The sequence below is a fragment of the Ranitomeya imitator genome, chromosome 6 (genome assembly GCF_032444005.1).
Source record: "Ranitomeya imitator isolate aRanImi1 chromosome 6, aRanImi1.pri, whole genome shotgun sequence".
Taxonomy (NCBI): domain Eukaryota; kingdom Metazoa; phylum Chordata; class Amphibia; order Anura; family Dendrobatidae; genus Ranitomeya; species Ranitomeya imitator.
This window is the reverse complement of record NC_091287.1, coordinates 88119032-88142038: the sequence shown is the minus strand read 5'-3', so window position 1 is coordinate 88142038 and position 23007 is coordinate 88119032. Positions and strand designations below refer to the sequence as shown.

Below are 23007 nucleotides of genomic sequence, written 5' to 3'. Positions count from 1 at the left end.
GCAATATACTACGTGTCTGGGCAATATACTACGTGTCTGGGCAATATACTACATGGCTGCGCAATATACTACGTCACTAGGCAATATACTACGTGGCTGGGCAATATTCTACGTCACTGGGCAATATACGTGGCTGGGCAATATATTACGTCACTGGGCAATATACGTGGCTGGGCAATATACTATGTGGCAGGGCAATATACTACGTGGCAGGGCAATATACTACGTGGCAGGGCAATATACTACGTGGCTGGGCAATATACTACGTGGCTGGGCAATATACTACGTGGGCTGTGCAATATACTACGTGGGCTGTGCAATATACTACGTGGGCTGTGCAATATACTACGTGGACATGCATATTCTAGAATACCCGATGCGTTAGAATCGGGCCACCATCTAGTATATATATAATTGTCTAAGGGTCACTTCCGTCTTTCTGTCTGTCTGTCTGTCACGGATATTCATTGGTCGCGGCCTCTGTCTGTCATGGAAATCCAAGTCGCTGATTGGTCGCGGCAAAACAGCCACGACCAATCAGCGACGGGCACAGTCCGGCGGCAACATGGCCGCTCCTTCCTCCCCGCAGTCAGTGCCCGCTCCGTACTCTCCTCCAGTCAGCGCTCACACAGGGTTAATGGCAGCGCTAATGGATCGCGTTATGCCGCGGTGTAACGCACTCCATTAACGGCCATGTTGCCGCCGGACTGTGCCCGTCGCTGATTGGTCGTGGCAATGGTCGTGGGCGTTTTGCCACGACCAATCAGCGACTTGGATTCCATGACGGACAGAGGCCGCGACCAATGAATATCCGGGACAGACAGATGGAAGTGACCCTTAGACAATTATATAGTAGATTAATTTATTTAAAAATATTTCCAATACGACCACTGAAAGGCAATAGGAATCACAAATACTTGGTTATTAGTATCCTGCAATTTGGAAAAACAACATTTCCCCCCCCCCCCCCAAAAAAAAAAAAAAGTGCAGCTTTGTGGTTTTACAACATAACATGTGACAGCTGCCACAAAACACGGCACCAGGCAATAATTTCAGTATGACATACCTAAATCATCACTTATTCTGCTGGAAAAAAATAGCATAGCACAAATCACTCTGTCACTCTGTAAATAAAGAACTATAACACCTGACAACTTTGAAATGCTACGAAGGTGGAGACAGAAGAGACTGTAATCAGAAAAAGTTTACTGTAAAACATGGTAGCCAGCTGTAATATGCAAGAAAACAGCAAAGGACGAAAAGTCAGCATGGAAGCACCCCCTCAAAAAAAAGTTAGAGCTACGTAGTGTAGTGCTCACATATACAAATGTGCATACACCTGCCGCCATCTACACAGCGCTTCCAATGGACGATGGCTTGATTAAAATATCAGACATCTCACAGAGATTATTTTCACTTAGATGAATATGCATTGGGTGGAGGAGAGATGGGTGGATATCAGCCATCAATAACCCAAAATAATAAGACAATACATGGAGGAATGTCCAAGAAAGTGAGAAGATACTTTATTAATACCAAAACATGAACAGGAATAAGAATAAAAAAATTGGAGGAATACCTTTTGTTGCAAAGCACAATCACCACGTCACAATAAAAAAGGTGAAAAGGACTGTCTCTCAAAACAGCAAAAGTAAATGCAAAAATACACTACAATATACAAGGTTTACCTAAAAGCAAAATAAAGTATTGAATATCAAAAAGCTATATCCATATAAACAACCTAAATCAAGCATTAAGGGACTTTACCCCTGAAGACGCTACATTGCTGTGGCACAACACGTGGGGTTCGCGACTCTCCACTTCTCCTTATCTTTTTTATTGTAGGTTGCCTACTTCATGGTTTGTATGAACACTTTATCTTAACATATTGGCATTGGGTATTGATAAAAATCTACAATATGTTCAAATGAGTTAATTCAATCGTTAAAGGCACTTTAGCATATGTAATGCTTGATTTAGATGGTTTATATGGATATAGCTTTTTGATATTCATTGCTTTATTGTGCATTTAGGTAATCTTTGTATATTATAGAACATTTTTGCATTTACCTTTGTTGCTTTGGGAGAACGTCCTTTCACCTGCTTTGTTACAAAAGGTATTCCCCTACCTCTCTTTCGTTTTTAATTGATTTTATACTTATTCCTGTGCATGTTTTGGCATTAATAAAGTATCTTCTCACTTTTGTGGACATTCCTGAATCTATAGTCTTATTTGGGGTTATTGGTGTCTAATATCCACCCATCTCTCCTCCACCCATTCCAATTACGGTAGTCTTTTCGGTGTATGGCACAAAACTCTGCATTATTTCATTGTAGTGCCCGTCTATTTTTCTTTTATACTAAAGGTGGTTAGATTATATTTTTAATGTATTAGAGGAGTAAGTACAAGCTGTAATTACTATATGAAAGGAGTTTGCATGTCATTGTCGTGTGCCTCAATTTGTGGTTATGCACAGTTGACTCTCTAAGACATTATCGATGGATTGCTGCAGTGGGATACCAGATAACCGTCACAACAAAGCTTCACAACTTACAGGGAACCGTCGTCCCAAACTGGGTGGGATTAATAACTATCAATCGGTTTTTCAAACTTCTTCGGCCCACTCCTTGTGCTCCAATTAAAACCAGAGTCTTCCTCTGGAATGGGGGCATACGCGCTACCTCTTCATATATCTGAATTTCATGCCGGTCAAATTCTATAAAGAGTGAAAAGTTACAAAATTAATCATATAACTTAAACCAAAAACACTGGCATTTACCATCACTCAAACCAATATTAAAAAAAATAACACCAGACAGGAGGTGTTTCGCTATGTCTAAGTCTTCGTGTATCTGTGTCATGAAGCTTTTAAGAATAAGTGTCGTGTGTGGATTTGCATCTCACGTTTTCATACGTTTCAGCAGCAATTTTTAGTTTATTCTAAGCAAATGGGGGCAACTGACTGCTATGATATCTTTCATATAGAGCAGAGGTCCCCAACTCCAGTCCTCAAGGCCAACCAACAGGTCATGTTTTCAGGATTTCCTTTGCATTGCACAGGTGATGCAATTATTACCTGGGCAAGACTAAGGAAATCCTGAAAACATGACATGTTGGTGGGCCTTGAGGACTGGAGTTGGGGACCCCTGATATAGAGCACAGAGATATGAAGAATTCCTGCTGTCCTGGATATTATACAGCAGTACTGAGCAGTGCAGATGTGAATCCAGCCCTGGGGGGGCCAAATACTTACGAGAAAATATCAGCATGATCTGCTTGCCTCACTCCCCTCCATTGACTTAAATATGGTGCTGTAACCAGAAGCCATAGAAGTTTTGCTTCCCTATCTCAACTCCTTTTCACATAGAAGGTGGCTTGCCAACAAGTGAACCACCAAATTAGTTCAAGGAATCAGTGCAAAATAATAATTTAATAAATATATATATATGAAAATTGTGCACAATTCAAATCATAAATAGTGTAATGGCCTTATTTCTCTTAAGTAGAGACGCACATTCTATGATAACTATTCAACTGATCACACAAAAATAAGGAGGGTAGTTGATGCAGTCAGCCTGTAATGTATATGGCCTCTCTGGCGCTCCATACCTCACACAAAATATATAAATAAATATAAATAAATAAATATATGATTGTCTAAGGGGTACTTCCATCTGTTTGTCTGTCGCGGAAGTCGCTGATTGATCGCGCCCAGCAGGCCGCGACCAATCAGCGATATTGGGGCGGAATTTAAACACCGATTTACTTTTTACTATTGATGCTGCCTATGCATCATCAATAGTAAAAACATATAATGTTAAAAATAATAAAAAAAAACAAAACATTATATTCTCACCTTCCGGTGTCCACACCTCTCCAGCTCCTCGCGACGCTCCGGTCCCAAGAATGCATTGTGGCAATGACTCGAGATCACGTAGCGGTCTCGCGAGATGATGTTGACTGCTACATCATCACGGTTTATTGCCGCAAGGCATTACTGGGAAAGGAGCGCCCGAGGAGCATCGCTAAAAGCCTGGGCTGGATCTGGGGGGGTTAGCGCCGGAAGGTGAGTATATAACTATTTTTTATTTTAATAGTATTATTTAACAGGGATATGGTGCCCACATTGCTTTATACTACGTGGGCTGTGTTATATACTGCGTAGCCTGTGTTATATACTGTGTGGCTGTGCAATATACTACGTAGGCTGTGCAATATACTGCATGGGCTGTGCAATATACTGCATTGGCTGTGTTATATACTATGTGAGTGTGCAATATACTACTTGGGCTGTGTTATATACTACGTGGGCTGTGCTACATACTACGTGGGCTGTGCTATATACTACGTGGGCTGTGTAATATACTGCGTAAGCTGTGCTATATACTACATGGGCTGTGCTATATACTACATGGGCTGTGTTATATACTGCGTGGGCTGTGCTATATACTACGTGGGTGGTGATATATACTACGTAAGCTGTGCAATACACTACGTGGGCTGTGTTATATACTGCGTGGGCTGTGCTATATACTATGTGGGCTGTGTTATATGCTACGTGGGCTGTGAGACTCTTTCGCCCGGGGCCCTCAAAAACCTGGAGCTGGCCCTGGCTTCACTGATTAGTCGAGCCTGGCCGGTCACGAACAATCAGCGACAGACGAAGTCTGGCCGCGAATTGGCATGGGATTTGAACCACATTATTCTGAAACCTTCATAAATAAACTACATATATATTCTAGAATACCCGATGCGTTAGAATCGGGCCACCATCTAATATATATATATATATATACACACACACATACATACATATGCACCGATATCTCACAACAAGAATGCTTTGCATATGGCCTATTCAGGCTCTTAATATTAAATAGCTGAGTATAATGTTATATCACCAGTAGCAGTTAACTCTTATAACTACGGTAGTTTATTTTATCCTATAAAATGGTGAAGGGTTGTTGAACCCAAGAATTATCTAAAATTAACATTCAGGTCCACTGCTACCTGACTTAACTACCTAACTAGCAGTATATTATTCATTCTGTCAGAAGGATCTCACACTAATAGCTGAAACTAATCTGAATCAGACACTGTTAAATGTGGCCGCAGACCACATATTGTTGCTTATTGCATCCTCATTACCCCTGAAAACGCCAGTAATGGTGAAACATGTTGGGGAGGCAGCCGTTTTATTTGTTTCAATAAGCAATAATGTGCTGTTCAAATACACAATAAGCAACAATATGTGGTCTGCGGCCATATTTAATAAATTACTTATAATAAATGTACATATATGTTATGAAAAATGTGCACTTTGTGATTTTAATTGTGCACATTTTTCATATACATACTGATTAAAAGATTTTATTAAAAGTTATATTTTGGAATCTTTAGCTAGGAATTATATTTATTGGCAATTTGTAAATTATTGTCAACAAGTGAAACACTAATTATGCTTAACTAACAAATTAAAGCTGCACTCTGAAACGCTTTAATATATAAGCATTGAAGATATGAAATGGGACCTGCATTACTGCTGTATAAAACATGTTAAAAAAAATGAAGGTACCTAGCGCACAAATTGGCCAATTCATGTCAGCCCAACAGCCAGCAACAAGGCGTACCCCTTAGCTGGGACCCCAAACCTAGCATGAAGAAGCATCATGTTAGGTTTAGGGTCCCAACAAAGGGATACACCTTGTCGCTGGCTGTTGGCTGACATGAATTGCCTAAATTTGTGCGCCAAGTAGCTTAATTTCTTAACATGATTTCTACAGCAGTAATGCAGGTCCCATTTCATATATTCAATGATTACATACTATTGCGTTTCAGAGTGCAGCTTTAGTTTGTTAGTGTCTCTCTTAGCTTGCACCTGCTCACGCTTGTCTTTTTCTGTTTGGAAGGGTCGGTCAGTTTTTTATATTTATAATTATGCTTGTTATCTCTTTGAATCCATTTATAAAGTTTGGATGTAAATCTAATTTATGTATTTTGCCTAGATGACAGCACAATGTTTACAAGAATCCGGAATAAACATTTTTAGGAAATGGCAAACATCGGCATGAATCTGCTGGACAAAATTCTTCTTCTGCCAAAAGCTCATGTTCACGATAAAAGCAGCAACATGGATCAACTAATCCAAATTTGCTCCAAGGAACTTTCCCCTTTGTAACAGAAAATTCTATTTAGCGAGTCACCAGGATCGTTATCAGCCAGGCCGCCTGCCAGCAGCCCATATCTGATTATGAGGGTTTGTTTTCCAACCACACTAAATTGTCCCAATGAAGCCAGAAACACCAGATGCCTTTCCTGTGTGGACAAATCTCTGAATCCGGGCAGGAGAGGCCAAATCGTGGGATTGGCAAGAATCGCCCATAGGATGACAACACGTGTATGTATAGAAAGGGATATCCGAACACGTCACTTCTGAAATATGCCATTACTCTAACATGCATAGAACACCCGTAATAGGACTAAAAAATGATCTCCTGGATAAAAGCCATCAAAATATAGAGGAGAAAAAAAAAGGGTTTTGTATTACTACAGTAGGGAAGTACTTTCTCTGCATGTCCTCAATGTGCAGTCATAACTGCATAGGTTTAATTACAAGAGGGAGTGATTAGTTCAATTTAGGGAAAGGAGTCTTACAGATGCAGTCCAATACTCCCTAACCCTTTAACAACATTCGCCAAAGTGAGGCACACATGTACGCCTGTGCACAAATCTCCTCGTCTCTGGAGGATTGGGTTTCTCATGCTAGGCAGCACATTGCACTGCGTGCAGTGAGCAGAACCGTTTCCCTGTAGCTGTGCTGTGTGTATAGAATAGTTCCAGCACTGACTTATACCTCCTAACAGAGGGACATGCAGGCATCGGACAATAGAAACCACGTCTGTGGGAGAGGAGGAACCATGGAACTGTAGTCCTTTCCAAGCACGCCTGCCTCCAGCCCGTCAGTCTCATTACCTGTGAGCTTCTAGACTCGTTGCTGGTCCATTTAACAGTGATTATTTTTTCCCTTATCCATTCTTGTGTACGTTTTCGATATGTGCACTGGGGGTTTATTCAGTTTGGCTCAAACCTAGTTTTCCTATTCTTGGGAGCACAATTCGCACTAAAATGCCCCGATAATCCTCAGATTTGATATCTCACCCAACACATCCAAAGCCTCCAGCTCCAGAGGCAGCAAAGTAGCCACACAGCATCAATCTGCATATAGTTCACTAATCCATTTTAGGGACGAATATATTTAATAAAATGTACCAACCTTTATCCATATATGTTAGGAAAGGGAAACAAGCTCAAACTTAACGTGTGTTTTGTACTTTAAAAGTGTCACTAAATGTACCGTTACATTAAGCGACGCTGCAGCGATATAGACAACGATGCCGATCGCTGCAGCGTCGCTGTTTAGTCGCTGTTTAGTCGCTGTGTGGTCGCTGGAGAGCTGTCACACAGAAAAACGCAGAAACGCTGCAGATCCGCAAAGTGATTTACAGTACAATGTAAATCAATAGGGAAAAGAAATGCTGTGCTAATGGTGCGAAAAATTCCGCACAGAAAACAGCGGATTGAAAGGAGCATGTCACTTCTTTTGTGCGGATCTCCAGCGTTTCTGCACCCATTCCATTATAGAAATCCGCAGGGGTAAAAAAAACGCATGAAATCCGCAGGAAAAATGCACAAAATCTGCAAGGAAAACACATCAAATCTGCAACTGCGTTTTCTGCCAGGAGATGCAGATTTTGTGCAGAAAATTCTGCACTCAAATCTGCAACGTGTGCACACAGCCTTACAGTTCCAGCAAAGTGGATGGGATCTATAGAGATCGTCTGCCAACTGCTTTAATTTTACTCAGTGTAAACTGACCTGTGGCACGCGTTTCAAATACAAAGCATAACAATTCCTCGTTCGATTACACAGAGTTTTCTGTACGTTTTTTTTCCATAGTCTTGCGTTAGATGCAGAAAAACCACAGGCAAAAAACTCATGCACTTTTAGTGCATTAGAGCAGTGGAAACGCATCAAAGAGGCATGTAATCTGCACCTAAGTGTATCAAAGTTTTGTCAAAGCCAAATACCAGGATGTATGAAAAACAAAGACGATATATTTAAAGCTTGACACACCAAAAAGATACAAAAAAAGTGATAAAAAGGCACTTCAAAAAGAAATGCAATGAAAAACTGCAAGTAACCCAATTTAAATAGGTGCAGAAATTCTTCAGTGCCAAACACTCATTGTGGGAACGTGGCCTTAGGGTCTGATGTGGAGTATGGGGCTGCAGCTTCAAGATTGTTTCCCCTAAAATGAACACACACTTTGGGTGGTAAACACACCTGTTCGCCTATGGCAGGGAACATTTTTTTTCTGCCAAAGGCCTTTTGGATATTTATACCGTCCTCGTGCACCACCTCCACCCACAAAGTACGTCCTGATGCTGGCACTGGTGCCAAGACATAATTTTTCAATGCACTCGTCTCAGCATTCAGTAGTGAATGTTGCGTGCCCATGCTCACAGGGTAAGAAATAAGGAAAACGATGGGAAACTGGTCCAGGTTTGTCCTGATGAAGAGGTCCAGCGTCACCTTGAAACGCGTTGGCTTGTAAACCTGTTCTAATAAACAATTTGATTTTAAGGATTTTATCTCAGCAGCACATAAGTGATACCTCCCGTCGTTTTCCTCATTCCCGTGGTCGTCCTTTCGACCGGTATCTGTGCAGCAGTTGTTAGATGCCGTTTATGTGTTGCCATTAAGCAACTCAGCAAGGTGAGTTTATCGCCCCTTTTGCATGACACCCCATTGTTATTGCATAAGTGCACCCCTATTGCACTTTTTTTCTTCCCAGTTTAATTCCTTTTTCACAGAGCAAGAAGAAATTTGATGGCCACCAGCTCTTAAATACAGTTGCTGGCCTAAGCACTGTGGACCCTGGGAATCTGCCCGGGTGTTGGAGAGAAGGTCATCGTGGGCTATAAGCGGCCTGCGGGCCACAGAATCCCCACCCCCGGCTATAATTTAAGGGAATCATGGAAAAGTAGTTCTCTACTACTGGTTAAGAATTACGTTAGGAGAACCTTCGCTTACATATAACTGCCTACCAGCGTCATTTGCAAAATGCAAAAATACAGACCTTCAAATATTTCCCTGTACAGGACATTTCATGGAAAACTAGTCTGTGTGAGACACTACGGTTCCCTCTGCTCCCACGTCACTCCCTCCACTCCCACGTCACTCCCTCCGCCCCCAAGTCACTCCCTCCGCCCCCAAGTCACTCCCTCCGCCCCCACGTCACTCCCTCCGCCCCCACGTCACTCACTCCGCTCCCACGTCACTCCCTCCGCTCCCACGTCACTCCCTCCGCTCCCACGTCACTCCCTCCGCCCCCACGTCACTCCCTCCGCCCCCACGTCACTCCCTCCGCTCCCACGTCACTCCCTCCGCTCCCACGTCACTCCCTCCGCTCCCACGTCACTCCCTCCGCCCCCACATCACTCCCTCCGCCCCCACATCACTCCCTCCGCCCCCACATCACTCCCTCCGCCCCCACGTCACTCCCTCCGCCCCCACGTCACTCCCTCCGCCCCCACGTCACTCCCTCCGCTCCCACGTCACTCCCTCCGCTCCCACGTCACTCCCTCCGCTCCCACGTCACTCCCTCTGCCCCCACGTCACTCCCTCTGCCCCCACGTCACTCCCTCCGCTCCCACGTCACACCCTCCGAGCTTTGTAGGAAAACAAAGTACAGCCCTTCCCGCTCTGTCACAAACAAGATTGTGGGCATTTTTCCTAACACACTAAAATAATAAGCATAGAAATGTTAGCAGGTTTACTTCTAGATTTCAGTCTTTATTACGACCACTGGCATCAAATAACCCCTTAGTGCCTGGATGATTTTTTTGTGTCCCACCCCCTATTTTCTCCAGAGCAATAAGTTATTTTTGACAATACAGCCATATAAAGGGCTCTTTTTTCTCCACCCATTTTTTTTTTAAATATAAAAAATAAACCAAGTGCAGTAAAACTGGAGAAAAAAAACCACAAAAAAAACAAGTGATTCTATCATAATCAGGTCATTTCTAACTTAAGACATAACATGATGTCATCACAATTATGGCACTAATCTACATATAAAATTGTTTATTTTTTTTAGTTTAAAGCGGAGAAACATTTTTGGGGCCATTTGTAAGAAAAAGAAAATGGTGACAAAAACCAAATTTTAAAGACCCATAACTTTATTTTTCAGTTGATGGACCCGTGTTAGCGCTTGCTTTTGATGATCAAAATGAACCAATAGGAAAAATATCCTATTGTTTCCGGCCGACAAATCTCGGCGGGTGCACTGCACATGCGCCTGCCATTTTCTTCCAGGAAGAAGACGATGAGGGACAGAGCCGGAAAGGCCAGGGACACTGGGGGTACCACGAAAGGGGGGTGGGGGTTTGAAGGACCCAATTTTTCTCTCCTCTGGTATGCAAGATCATACCAGAGGAGAAAGAAATAAATGGAAACTGACTTTTTTTTTGCGATTGCTGTTATTTGGTAAATAACTGATCACAAGACTGGGGACGGTAAAAACCCATCTGAATCATGTTCTCCGGGGTTTCGGCTACCCCAGAGACCCCATAGATTTTCCTACGCCGGGTGGGCACTATAACATTTCTCAGCACCGTTAAAAAGAGGCGGTGAGGAATAAGTACCCTTAACTGCCGCCGTTAAAAGGCGTATCGGCAGTCGTTAATGGGTAATATACTCCCAATGAATGCTCTCTCATTCTTCCCGGCGTCTCAGTGACAACACCGCAATTTTGTCAAGTCAGCTCACTTTATGGATAATAGAAAAAAAATTGGAGTCTGGCTCAACAGGACTGGATTTTCCTTTTCTTTTTCAAAAGAAAATATGGTGCATACAAAAGAAAAATTTACATGGTCGACATGACCCAGTCGAAGCGTTTCGACTGCACTAGGCAGTCTGACTCATCTCAGCACTGAGATCTTATCTCCTGAGATCTTGGTGCCGAGATCTTCATCTGCGTATGCGCCGCCCCCGGCAGCCATTTTCCCGGAGTCCATCGCATAGTAAACCATGTAAGTGCGGGGGCGTTATTATGCTTCCCGGGGACCGGAAAAAAAGCGTAGAAAACGATCTTTATTCTCCCCACCAGCAGTCACCGAGTATATTGTAATTCAGCCACATTGGAGGGTTTCTGAGGATGAATCGCTTTTTTTAAGGTCATGCCACAGCATCTCAGTCGGCTTAAGGTCAGGCATTTGATTAGGCCACTCCAAAGTCTTAATTTTGCTTGTCTTAAGCCATTCAGAGGTGTACTTGCTGGTGTGTTTTAGATCATTGTTCTGCTGCATAACCCAAGTGCGACTTCATGAATAAGACAATGTTGAAACATGTTGATCTTTTCCTATAAGTGTGATACAGTGCTGGACTTGATATGTTTGTCTAACAATTTTTATCTATCTGGAATAAGAGTTACTTTTTAGCAACCTCCGCCCTTCTCTGTATTTTTTCTTTTGGACTTTGCTATAGGAAACAATGGGTACATAAAAAACTCAGCAAAAAACGCAGGTATCAGTTAAGTCAGGCTTTTATTTGGGCCACCAAAAGTTATTAACATGGACAAGGAACAGCAAAAACACAGCAAAACCTTTTTTATAAGCAACTTAAAATTTGTATAATAAAAAAAAAAAAAACACACAGCAAAAACATGTGAACCTAGCCTTGTTCCAAAAAAAATGCACAAAAGTCCCAGGGTCATGTCAATGTGCCATGAATGTCCAGAAAGGGCGGCCTTGTTTATTTCCAAGTATTAGTCCGGTCATCTAATAATATTGTAGTCTACTATGCTGCAGTGATGGTAGTCTGGGACAAGAGAGGTTACTCTTTGTCTGAGGATTTTTATCCTCAAGGTCTTATTTTACAGGAGATCCACATGAGAATTCAATGAAAATGCATATAAAGTATAGAATAGAAAACGATGGCCAAGTACAATCGTTAACGAAACTGCAATCGGCACCCTGTGAAGTGCACACGGCTCAGGTGGATCACAGTACATGAGCAATGCACAATATACAGAAGAAACATTACAGAAGGACCAGCGCTCCCTATGAATGTGTATGCTCTCTAACCACAGGATGCCTAATGTGTAAATATCCCTCTGAAAATATTACCTGCATTCTTTGTAGTCAAGTACATCATTTTTTTCTTTTTCTTGCTGGTTATCGTACCACAAAATGGCCCTGAAGCAAAAGGAAAAAAAGGACCAATTAGTTAAAGAGCCTATAGTTTAGAAAAGCCCATGTTACATGACATTATGAACTCTTGATTCTGCTCAGGATCCATCTGTCAGGGTGGAAAGGGGTAATAAAGCTTCTGGAGAGCTTGTCCGTGCCTGCATTACACTATACATGTCTGGTCACTGTGTGATTGTCCCCATGGTGCTGATGCAGGATAACTGAACACTCACGTTTCTGCAGCGGATCCTAGCGGGTACAGCACTAATCCACTTAGGAGCCAGGTCTGACAAGGATTGTCTTAAGGGGAAAAGCCAGCGAAATTTGGCCTCCAGTATATTGAGGTCCTGCGCCATGTCAACACTGTGAACCTCAATCTAACATAGGATTGTAAACCTTGCCAGCGCATAAACACAAATATCTCAAAGGAAAATAGCAATAGCTTATAAAAAGAATGCATTTGACCAAAACTATTGATGCAACCTACCACAACAAAAAGTTCCAGTTTCTAGTTTAAATATAGCAACAAAAAAAAAAGGGGGAAAAAATGTATATAGTATATATTCTACATATATTTCCCTTATGTTTCATTATATATATATATATATATATATATATATATATATATATATATATATATATATATATATATATATACACACATATATATATATATACACATACACACACACATATATATAATTTTATTTGTATATAAATATTATATGTATAGAAATATTTACTGGTGGCCAATGCATACAGGATAGCGTATTGTGTAATTTACAGTGGTCGACGATATGTTCTGTAAGGAGATTGTGGTTGCCTTGGGGACAATTTTAAATTTTTATTTTTCAGACATGCACTATATTCCATAACATGGGAAATACCGGTAATCCATTTATGATCCCAGCCCATCCTCCAGAAATAGACTGGAGGGAATCCACGCAAAAATGGAACATAAATATGGTCCTTGGTCATGACTGAATCCGGGACCGCAGTGTGACCTATAGATCTCTGTGCTCTTACAATCAATAGGACACACGGTCAGCGAGAGGAAACGCATTAGTCGCTCCCTACACTACCTCATCATGTGCGTGGGTTAACGCTGCCACCAGTCGGTCCCTGCTGCATTTTAAGGTGAAGCGGAAAGAGATGACAGAAGGATATTGTACAATACAGTAATCTGTAAGTGAGGTATTACCATTTATAGAATTGAATTAGATATACCCTTTGCAGCAGGGCAGCCCTATGTGACATCCCAATATAGGCACTAATACAGGACATATAGAAGAATACTACATACTAAAGAGGCTGCACTGGCATTTTCTGAAGATTTCCACATCATAAAGCAGAAAAACCAAGAGATTCCGATGCTTTAACCACACAGCGGAGAAGAATGTAAGAATAAGGACGTTACCTTTGATGTCTGCCTTAGATGTACATCCATTCCAGGAGCGAAAGCTGCGAATGATCGCTTGCTCAGCTGACAGCGAGCTATTCCAGCCTCCCATACACCTGAACACATGGCCAAGTATTCATGTGGTTTCAATGGGGAGAGCAGAGAAAGCAGCTGCTAACCAGCGCTGGCATCAGCTTATCTCTCGGAGAGGGAGATGGCTGTCAACTGAATGCAATCTGATTTGTACGGGGGCATACTGACTCTCCCCTTATCTGTAGGGGGACAGTCGGGCGGCCTCCATACACCGATTACTGGAAGGCTGGATAACTGTAGTGTAATGGGGCCCTTAATAAGATTATAAAAATGGGCAATATGTTCCAGATTGAAAGTGATCACTGCTATAAAGTCTCGTTATTGTATTAGCCTACGCGGGTGCAGTCCACTGTGAGACACCGTCCAGAGTGGAATCTCTAACACAGAGACAATGCCAGCCATGTCCCACCAGACTCCACACTCCCGTAATCTTACATGTGACCGGGCCTTGTGCAAAGATGGAGCAGAGCAGCAGCGCAGATAATTCTACGATAATTCTCTATAAGCTGTGAAGATCATGTAGAAAAAGAAGCTACTTTAATAACCGCTTCCCAAACAGGAAATTCTACATTTTTTAGTTTTGTTTTTTTTTTTTACTCCTTTCTTTGCAAAAGCCATAACTTTAGTGTTTTATGTCGAAATTAATGTATGAGAGGTTTTTTTTGTTGGCTGGAAGAGTTGTAATTTGGCTGGCACAATCCATTTTACGATTCGATGTACTGGAAAAAGGGAGGAAGAATGGAAATTGTGGTGAAGTTGCAAAAACACTTCTGACCCGGTTTGGAATTCATATAATGGATTTTTTCCGTATATTAGTAAAGGTCTTTAATCCACGCTGAGGCCTAGACATACTTCTAGCGGTGGCAATCTTACATCCCAGAACTCCAGTACCTGTTCCATCCCAGTCTCTCCTCACAAACGCTTTCCGCTTTTCCTCCAGAAACTGGCTGGGAATAAGTCCTGCGCTTCCACCTTCTTTTACATGACTTGCCTGTTAAAAGTTAATAAAATATTTAGGGTCCAACACATACAACACTCTGCCAAGAAATACACTGCCCTTTACGGTGGGCAGAAACCAGAAACAAAGGTATGGCCTTATCTACAACTAGCACTAAGTTTATAGTCATGGCACATCCATCTCTACAATGCTTTTATGTACCTGGATCTGCTGCACGGATCTACCAGAAGGAAAGGGCTAATCATCTGATCACTAAGTGACTGGGCATTTCCAGCTTGTGTCGTGCCATCAGTCTCCAGGAAACTAATAGTAGCCACTGTGCTCCATGTCGCAGCAGCATGTAACATGTCAGGCAGGGATCGGAGAATTGTGAATAACATTTGAGATATCCACTACGTAGATAACCCTTTGTTAATTTCCCAAGTCCTTGGAGTACAATAAGAAAACCTTGTTCCTCGCCTCCTGTGCCATTCCAGGGATGCCGGTCTGAAACCAGACTGGCATTACATTATGTCACGTGAGCAATGGCCTGCAGGTCCATTTCATCCAGGTAATTGTGACCTTTGCAGCCCACAAGAGGACGCGGATTGTCACACGCTCGCTGAAGCCAATGTCAAACGAGCGCCAGAAGAAATGAAGCCAACATTGCTGGAATGGAGCCGGTACGGAAGGAGAAAGCTAAAGCACCCCATACACATCAGCCTAATATTGACCAAACCTGTATATATCGTCGGGATCGGCTGACAGTAATGAGAACGAGGGGCTTGCTGACATGATGCAACAGATGTCAGGAAAGAGGGAACTGGCACGTTGCAGAAGCAATGGCCGATCTCTCTGTTCTCGAGAAGTCGCTGCCAGAGGAGTCTGATGGAGGCTCTCTCGTAGAGAACCCAGGAGTGTTCAGCCATAGCAAGCATTCCTGTGTGGCTTGGGAGAGATTGGTGTTGGCCGAAAGATTGTTTGGCCAGCCAGTTATCCATATGGGGGTAGAGGGCTGCTTGTCTGGTAAGAATGAGTGCAGTGTGCCCACTTTTCTAGCGCTGCCAGGTTACCATAAGACCAGTCTATATACCAGACACTACTGCTTAATGGGCTACACGAAAGTCCATTAATGGTATAACGACACAAAGTGCTCTCAAAAATATATACAAGAGAAAATGTAGAATTTTAAAAAAGTGGAACATATTTTATGACTTCCAACTGCACATTCAGTTTTTAGGCTTTCTGTAATAATCGCCTAAATGTTTATTGCTGGGTAAATGCATAAGGTACGCATACATGCCGAGCGTCTAACGCTGGCATTGTTCTTCAGACAGAGCTGGGGACTTAATAAGGCCATTGTGCTTTCTTGACAAGTGACAAATAACATTGAGAACAAACAATATAAAAAAGGAGGAAAAAAATATCTGTATTGACAAGAAGCAGGGAGGTGGGGAAATCGCTGATAAGTGAAAAACATGCCTGCCACTACAAGAGCTAAGGTAACATCTTTCTTGCAAAGAGCTGTAATTGTTCTATCGATCAGAGAGAAACCAAGGCCTGTTTTGCAGAAAACATGAAAGAAAACATAAAATAAATTTAGCCAAACTTCCAGTGTAACGTGTGAGGAATCATTAACCCTCTCATCAGACAGTCGTATCGCTGGCCAGTCCAGAGTTAGGCTACGTTCACATTTGCGTTGTGCGGTGCAGCGTTGGCGACGCAATGCACAACGCAAATGTAAACGCATGCACAATGCAGCGTTTTGTGACGCATGTGTTCACTTTTGCATGATTTTTGGCGCAGAAAAAACTGCATCATGCTGCGTCCTCTGCGCCCTGACAGTTGCGCCACAGTGACACATACATCAGAAAACGCAAGAGCAACGCATGTCCATGCGCCCCCCATGTTAAATATAGGGGCGCATGATGCATGCTTCGCCGCGGCTGCCCCCTACGCAACGCTAATGTGAACGTTGCCTTACACATCTAATACTTATAGCACTGACTTTGTTTGATCTGTAAGTTTCTTATTAAATTGTTGGTGTCAATACCTCCGCCACGTGCAGAATGTCACTTAGGCGCCTTTCACACATCAGTTTTTTTTTACGTCAGTCACAATCCGTTGGCTCCTAAATAAATCAGAGCATGCTCAGTTTTAAAAAATGGAATCCGTTGCCGGATTCCATCATTTGACGGATCCGGTGCCATAAGCTTCCATTCAAGCAAACGACGGACGGCGACTGTTCCGTCGCTGTCCGTTTTTTCGACGTACACAAAAAAAGTTACTTTGTCCGTTGTCTCCGGCCGCCGGACAATTTTCTATGGATCCGGCAAATGACGGATGAAACATGAGGCCATCCGTCGCTAATACAAGTCTATGAGAAAAAAAACGGATCTGCGGCATCAGTCGCTGGATCCGTTTTTTTCAATATTCGATGGATTGTGACTGATGCAAAAAAAAAAACTGATGTGTGACAGGGGCCTTATATGGCATTATTTACACTATGTATTCCTCCTGACTAGATTATATATGTACATGCACGCTTTACCGAGTGGTTATTTGTGCTCAATGGGGACATAGGCTTAAGCCGCCAAACCCCTCTTTTTATCAGAAGGCAGGCTCAGGAACATTAAAACTTGACATGCCCTGATCCCATTGTCTTCCCAAAAATGCAGTTAAAGGGACAAGCCTTCCTCAATAACCAGCTTTCCACCAAGTAAAATAACACCACCTGTACTTAATTCCAGAATTGCCGACACTAGCCCTCCCAGGGCTCTCTTGACACTTATATCGAGTGACGTGATCCCTGCGGCCAACCAACAGCCTCTACACTTTTTCTCTTTCGGACAAAATCAATAATTCGGAAGACATGAGAGCAGCCACAACTCTGAGACAAAACAGATCATGCAAACTGATATTCTGGTTTGGCTTTTACCCCAAGTCATATAGCTAGGCATGGTAAGAGGGTTGATATTGACTTTCAGGATTCCCTCTTCCAATATGTGGGGCTAGAGATCAAGTCCTATACCTCTTTGAAGAAGCAATCTGCAAATCTAAAACAAAATGATTGACTGAACAGAATTTAGCTACAGCGATTAAGTCAGCACCTACCTGCCACCAGTTTGAGTCCTCCCTATTAACAATATGCAGAATTTCTCCTTTGGAAAATTTTAATCCGGCTTCTTTACAGGGAATCAAATTATCGTTAAATGGGTTGTAATCAAAATGACACTTCACATAGACCTAAGAAGAAGACAATGCATTATTAAAGATCATGTGAACTATGCTCCCCATGTCATATATTACCAACAGATTAAGTATCCACAGGTAACAGTTCAGATGGGGCTGGCACCTACCCGCTGGGGGGTTACGGCATCTTTATAACTTGGAAGTATCTTTAAAGTAACACTACCACTAATACTCTTCAGCAGCTCTTGCAGTTCCTTTGGATTGTTTCCAACTTCATGGCCATTCACTTCCTTAATGATGTCCCCCACATGGAGAAGACCTTGTCGATCGATCATCCCACCATGAAGAATTCGAGCAATCACTAAATTAGTATTTTCAACTTTAAACGTCACACCCTGTAAAAATTAGGCACAAAACATGGTAAATATATGCAAGGAAAAAAAAAATTATCTAGGTATATCCATCATGCCAGCTACATAGATCAACATTATCAATGGGGAGGTTTTTGATTTGACCTGTAAATACAATTATAACAGCAAGAATTACATTTTCTTTTGTGGATTTTATTTTAACAGACATCATGTGACCGCCAATGCCTACTCCAGAGGACAGCCGCAGGAAATACAGGCGCAGCATAGCCCTGAGTGTCACCATTTCCTTCAGTAACCTGGGCTCCTATAGCAATAAATTAGGCTACCATGCCCGCCCCTCTCCGTCATTTTAGAGTTTTTTTTTCCAAACCCATTAGTTGCGCTAAAATCTGGACTGAGTGTAAGGCCGGGATCACACTTGCGAGGAACATGCACGAGTCTCACATCTCAATACCCGGCACACTCGGCACTGGAGCTCAGCTGCATAGAAATACATGGAGCCGCACACTCCGGTCCCGAGTGCCGGGCATTGAGGTGCGAGACTCGTGTGAGTTTCTCGCAAGTGTGATCCCGGCCTAAGAGTCATGCCCTGGTGCTTATTTCGTGAGTACAGGGGTGACAAGTCCATCACAAGTGGTAAGAAGCTCCTGACTGATGGTTAAATCCCTCCTAGTTGGTTATGAGCTAACTTAATTAGCACTCAATATATAAAAACATTTTTTCCCATAAAACAGACAAAAAGTAAACGAAGAAAGTATACAATCAATTGGACAAGTCATTAAAAAAAATCAAGTACAAAAACTAGTAAATGCCAACCCAAACCCTGAGAAATATACATCTAGTATAATAGAAAAAAAATATTATTGAGATTTAATTTGGTATTAATTCCATTTATCTCTCACCACAATTATTTTTTGTGGGTTTTGTTTTTACAAAGATTAGTAATGGTTACAAGCGAAGTCTGGAGCTTTGAGAAAAAGCCTTGTGAGCCGTTCTGTCAATGGCGGACAATTAACAAGCTGTTGGGGACAACGGTCCCGTTTACAAGGCGATTATTTTCCTGGCGATCAGGATGGTATCTGAGGCTATATGAGAATGACATCCATGAGTATCTACACACAATCGAGCATCATTAGGCGGAGGTCGATTTCACCTTCTGAGAGAAGCGGCGGTGACGGCTCCGCACAGTGGAGATCGCTGCAGTTGATTACATATTGTCTTAGTGCAACCTCGCTCTTCTAATCACTGATGTAGCTCTGCACTTCTCGGATTGTACAGGATACAGCTCGCCCCGCAAACTAAAGCGGGTATAATCACCACATTCATCTGACAAACAGAAGAATGACTACGTCACTAGGCAGACTCCAGATACTTGTCTGCAGCTGCACATCCTCCGGCTCTTACAGCTAACGTTATTACTGTACTGTAATAGAGATGAATAGTCAGAACACAAGGGCGACCATCTACTAAATGGCCAGATGTCAGTACTGCTCTGCACATCCATACAGACATTAGGCTGATTCGGGTTCATGTTCCCTTATGTGTATGGAGAGAATCGACACTGATTAATAAATACCAATGAGCTCTCCAGCATTTTTTTTCATTGCCCCTCTGTTCACAATCAGCGTGCGCATTAAAATACCCATCAGTCGGGCCAGTAGACCCATGGCCAGTCAGCGCATTATGGTCCGAATACGGGAGGAGTGAATACAGAGGAGTGAAACTCTACAAGTCAATGTCCAATCTTAGTCTAGCTTCTCCAACTTTCATCAGGGAAAGCCGGGACTACCAAGGTCCACCACAGCAAGAGCTGCTCTTGTACGGCAGCTCTCCTTTCAGCACCATCCTTTTATACGGACCAGATTTTGTATGACAAATTTTCAATTCTATCATGCACTTTGCTTATACACAATCTTCTCTAAGCATTTTTTGGTGGTTATCCCAAAAACGTTTCCCCAGTGGGATGTGACCAGTTTATTGTATGTGTTATACCAGTTAAGCTACTTGTGCATACTTTACTGTTTCCATTGAGAGCGTCCATTTTGTGCCCCCAAAACACAAAAGCGTGTTTTAGACAAAAAACAAAGACAGTAAAGGAGGCTCAAATATGTGATGCAGCTAGTCAAAGCGCCATAATTCCCACAGTGCCATCTGAAGGATGCTTGAGTTTCGTAATCCAACTTCAATACTTCGCAAGAAACTTGGGGGGTGGGGGGGTGGGGGAAAACCTCAGAGGCAAAAATCACAAATGAGGCATGATACGACTACTAGCATTGCTTAATTAGGAAGCTGTAATTAGCAAATGACTTACTAAAGGTTCCCCGGCTCTTTTGTGAATGCCAACCATGCGGATAGCATCAACTGGAGCAATCTGATTATTCACTGCATTGATTTCAGGACTCGAAGGAGGAGAGTCGTAGCATTTTGATGCAACTATGTCATGGGCTTCTAAAAGGCTCTAAAAGAAGAGAAATTTAAGCAATTACTGTACGGCCAAAACAAGTAAAGGTGTTGTCCACCTTTGGAGACACATTTCTAAACATGCAGTTACTCGGTGCTATGACAATCAATAGCAATCAAGTGTCATTAACTATTTCATAACTACCAGTGGTCTCAGACACGCAGCCCCTGCGCCTGCTTCATGCAGCCCACAGGCACTGCAGACCCCTTGACTATCACAGGTGGTCCAAGAGGCCGATGAAAACGGCACTGTGTGTCAATTTAATGTGCGTCCTTGGCACACAATCAATTGAAATGTATTGTCGTGCAGAGACAAGCTCTCTGCACAGCAATACCAATGCCAGCCGCCGGCAAATCACAGCCTGACATCAGTGTGCTGGCGCATGGCCGTAATGTCATAAATGGCCGTAATGTCATAAACTGCCGTGCCGGAACCCCGATGTCAGCTGCTGGTCTCCGATTGGCTGGCATTGCTGTTGATAGAGCTGGTCTCTGCACAGCAATACATTTCAATTGAATGCGCATCCAAGGACGCATTAAAGGATGGATTTAAAAAAATTAAAAAAAAAAAAAAAAAAGACACCGCAAAGTCCCAAAAAGCTGTTTTAGCTCCTTAAAAAAAATGCATGCCAAAACATAAGAATATCTATAAGAAAAGGTAAAACAATTTGTGTAGCCTTCTCAGCGGCCTTTTGTGAGCATAGAGGAAAAGAAAAAAGCAAAATCATTTGAATATCTGAACAAGAACATTTTATAAAAAGAGTAGTTAAAAGTGTATTTGTAAGGAAACAAAAAAATCTAAATTTGCCTGGTTAAAAGCAGGGTAAGTTGGTCCAGTCCTGAACTGGTGAAAAAAAAATTGCACAGTTTGGCTGCGTTTGTTCATCTTTGTTCATTCAATCTATAGTGGCTTCTGCAGAGTACGGACCAGTAGGGTTGAGCGACTTTTACTTTTTTAGGGTCGAGTCTCTCTCTCTCTCTCCTCCGTCCCTGAACAGAAAAGCTGGTGTTACATTGCAAATCGCTACAGCGCACAAGCGACAAGATGGCGATAGGCGTCCACGCCCCTAAGACCTATGTCATCACTCTGCCCTTCATTGGCTCCTTCATTGGTGAAAAAATGGCGCCAAACGCGTCATACAAAACGTGACTTTGGCGCGAAGATCGCCGACCACATGGCCGATCCCACACTAGGATCGGGTCGGGTTTCATGAAACCCGACTTTGCCAAAAGTCGGCGACTTTTGAATTTGTCCGATCCGTTTCGCTCAACCCTACGGACCAGTTCCAAGAGCTGATCTGCAGCACTCTGCAGTGGGCACTACACAATGGATGGAGCTGTGCACCGCAGCTCTGCGCACTGCTCCGTTCTCACAACCACTGTACCAAACCGCTAAATTGGTTCGGAGTGCAGTGTGTCGGATCCCTTTCTGACCTGATAATTATGACGTATCCTAAAGGAAAGGTAATAATCCTGTGAACAGACAATTTGGCAAAACAATAGGATAAAAAAAATAATCTTTAAATTATTCTACATACAAAAGGTGCTGGAAACACCATACTCTGGTTTACATGCACTGTTCGGCTTAAATTTGCAGGCACAGGTTCCAAATCTATAAAAGAAGTGCAGGCTTATAGCTTTCTGTGGGTGTAGGGTTCACATCAAAGGGAGTTGTGCATTTTAGACAATCCCTCGTTAGAAAGGTTCATAAAATAAGTTGATTAAAGTGCATCCCAAAATTCACCAGCTAAGGCTAGTTTCACACATCAGTTTTTTGTTTTCAGGCTAAATCCGGCCAATTTGTAAAAAAACGGATTCGGCGCAGATTGTGGAAAACTGATGCGCCGGATCCGTTATTTAGCTGGATCCATCCTTCCTTAATGCGCATGGATTTTTGACTTCCTGTTTTGGGAGATAGAGAGAGAAAAGAAGAGAGAGAGAAGAGAGAACGGAAAATACTTTGAAAACAGGATCCGGCCGCCGGATTCATTGTTTCACACCTCCGTTTCATGTGTTTTGGTCTGATTCTGTCACACTGCGTTTTTTTCCGCCGGACAAAAAAACGTTGCAGTGGACGTTTTCGCCGTCCACCAGAAACGACTATTTGGACGGATCCGGAAAACAACGGATGAAAAGTCTGGCCATCAGGCAGAATCCGGCGCTAATACAACTCTATGGGAAAAAAACAGATCCGGCATTTAAAAAAAAAAAAAAAAAAACGGATCCGTTTTTTCCAAAAATTGCCGGATGGTGCCTGAAACAAAAAGCCTGATGTGTGAAAGTAGCCTAAGAAAACAGCTGAA

The 23007-nt window shown here is 42.6% G+C and overlaps 1 protein-coding gene across 4 annotated transcripts in view; it reads right to left on the bottom strand.

Annotated features, from left to right (window-relative positions):
• PALS2 (protein associated with LIN7 2, MAGUK p55 family member) overlaps positions 1–23007 on the bottom strand; it is a 154487-nt gene that overhangs the window by 46029 nt on the left and 85451 nt on the right. For all 4 annotated transcript variants that reach the window (XM_069729870.1, XM_069729867.1, XM_069729869.1 and 1 more), the window contains 6 exons: positions 20556–20702; positions 18041–18268; positions 17796–17927; positions 14636–14735; positions 12190–12258; positions 2556–2717 (listed from right to left, as the gene is read on the bottom strand). In XM_069729870.1, the coding sequence (XP_069585971.1) occupies positions 2556–2717; positions 12190–12258; positions 14636–14735; positions 17796–17927; positions 18041–18268; positions 20556–20702 (838 nt within the window). The remainder of the gene's footprint in view (positions 1–2555; positions 2718–12189; positions 12259–14635; positions 14736–17795; positions 17928–18040; positions 18269–20555; positions 20703–23007) is intronic.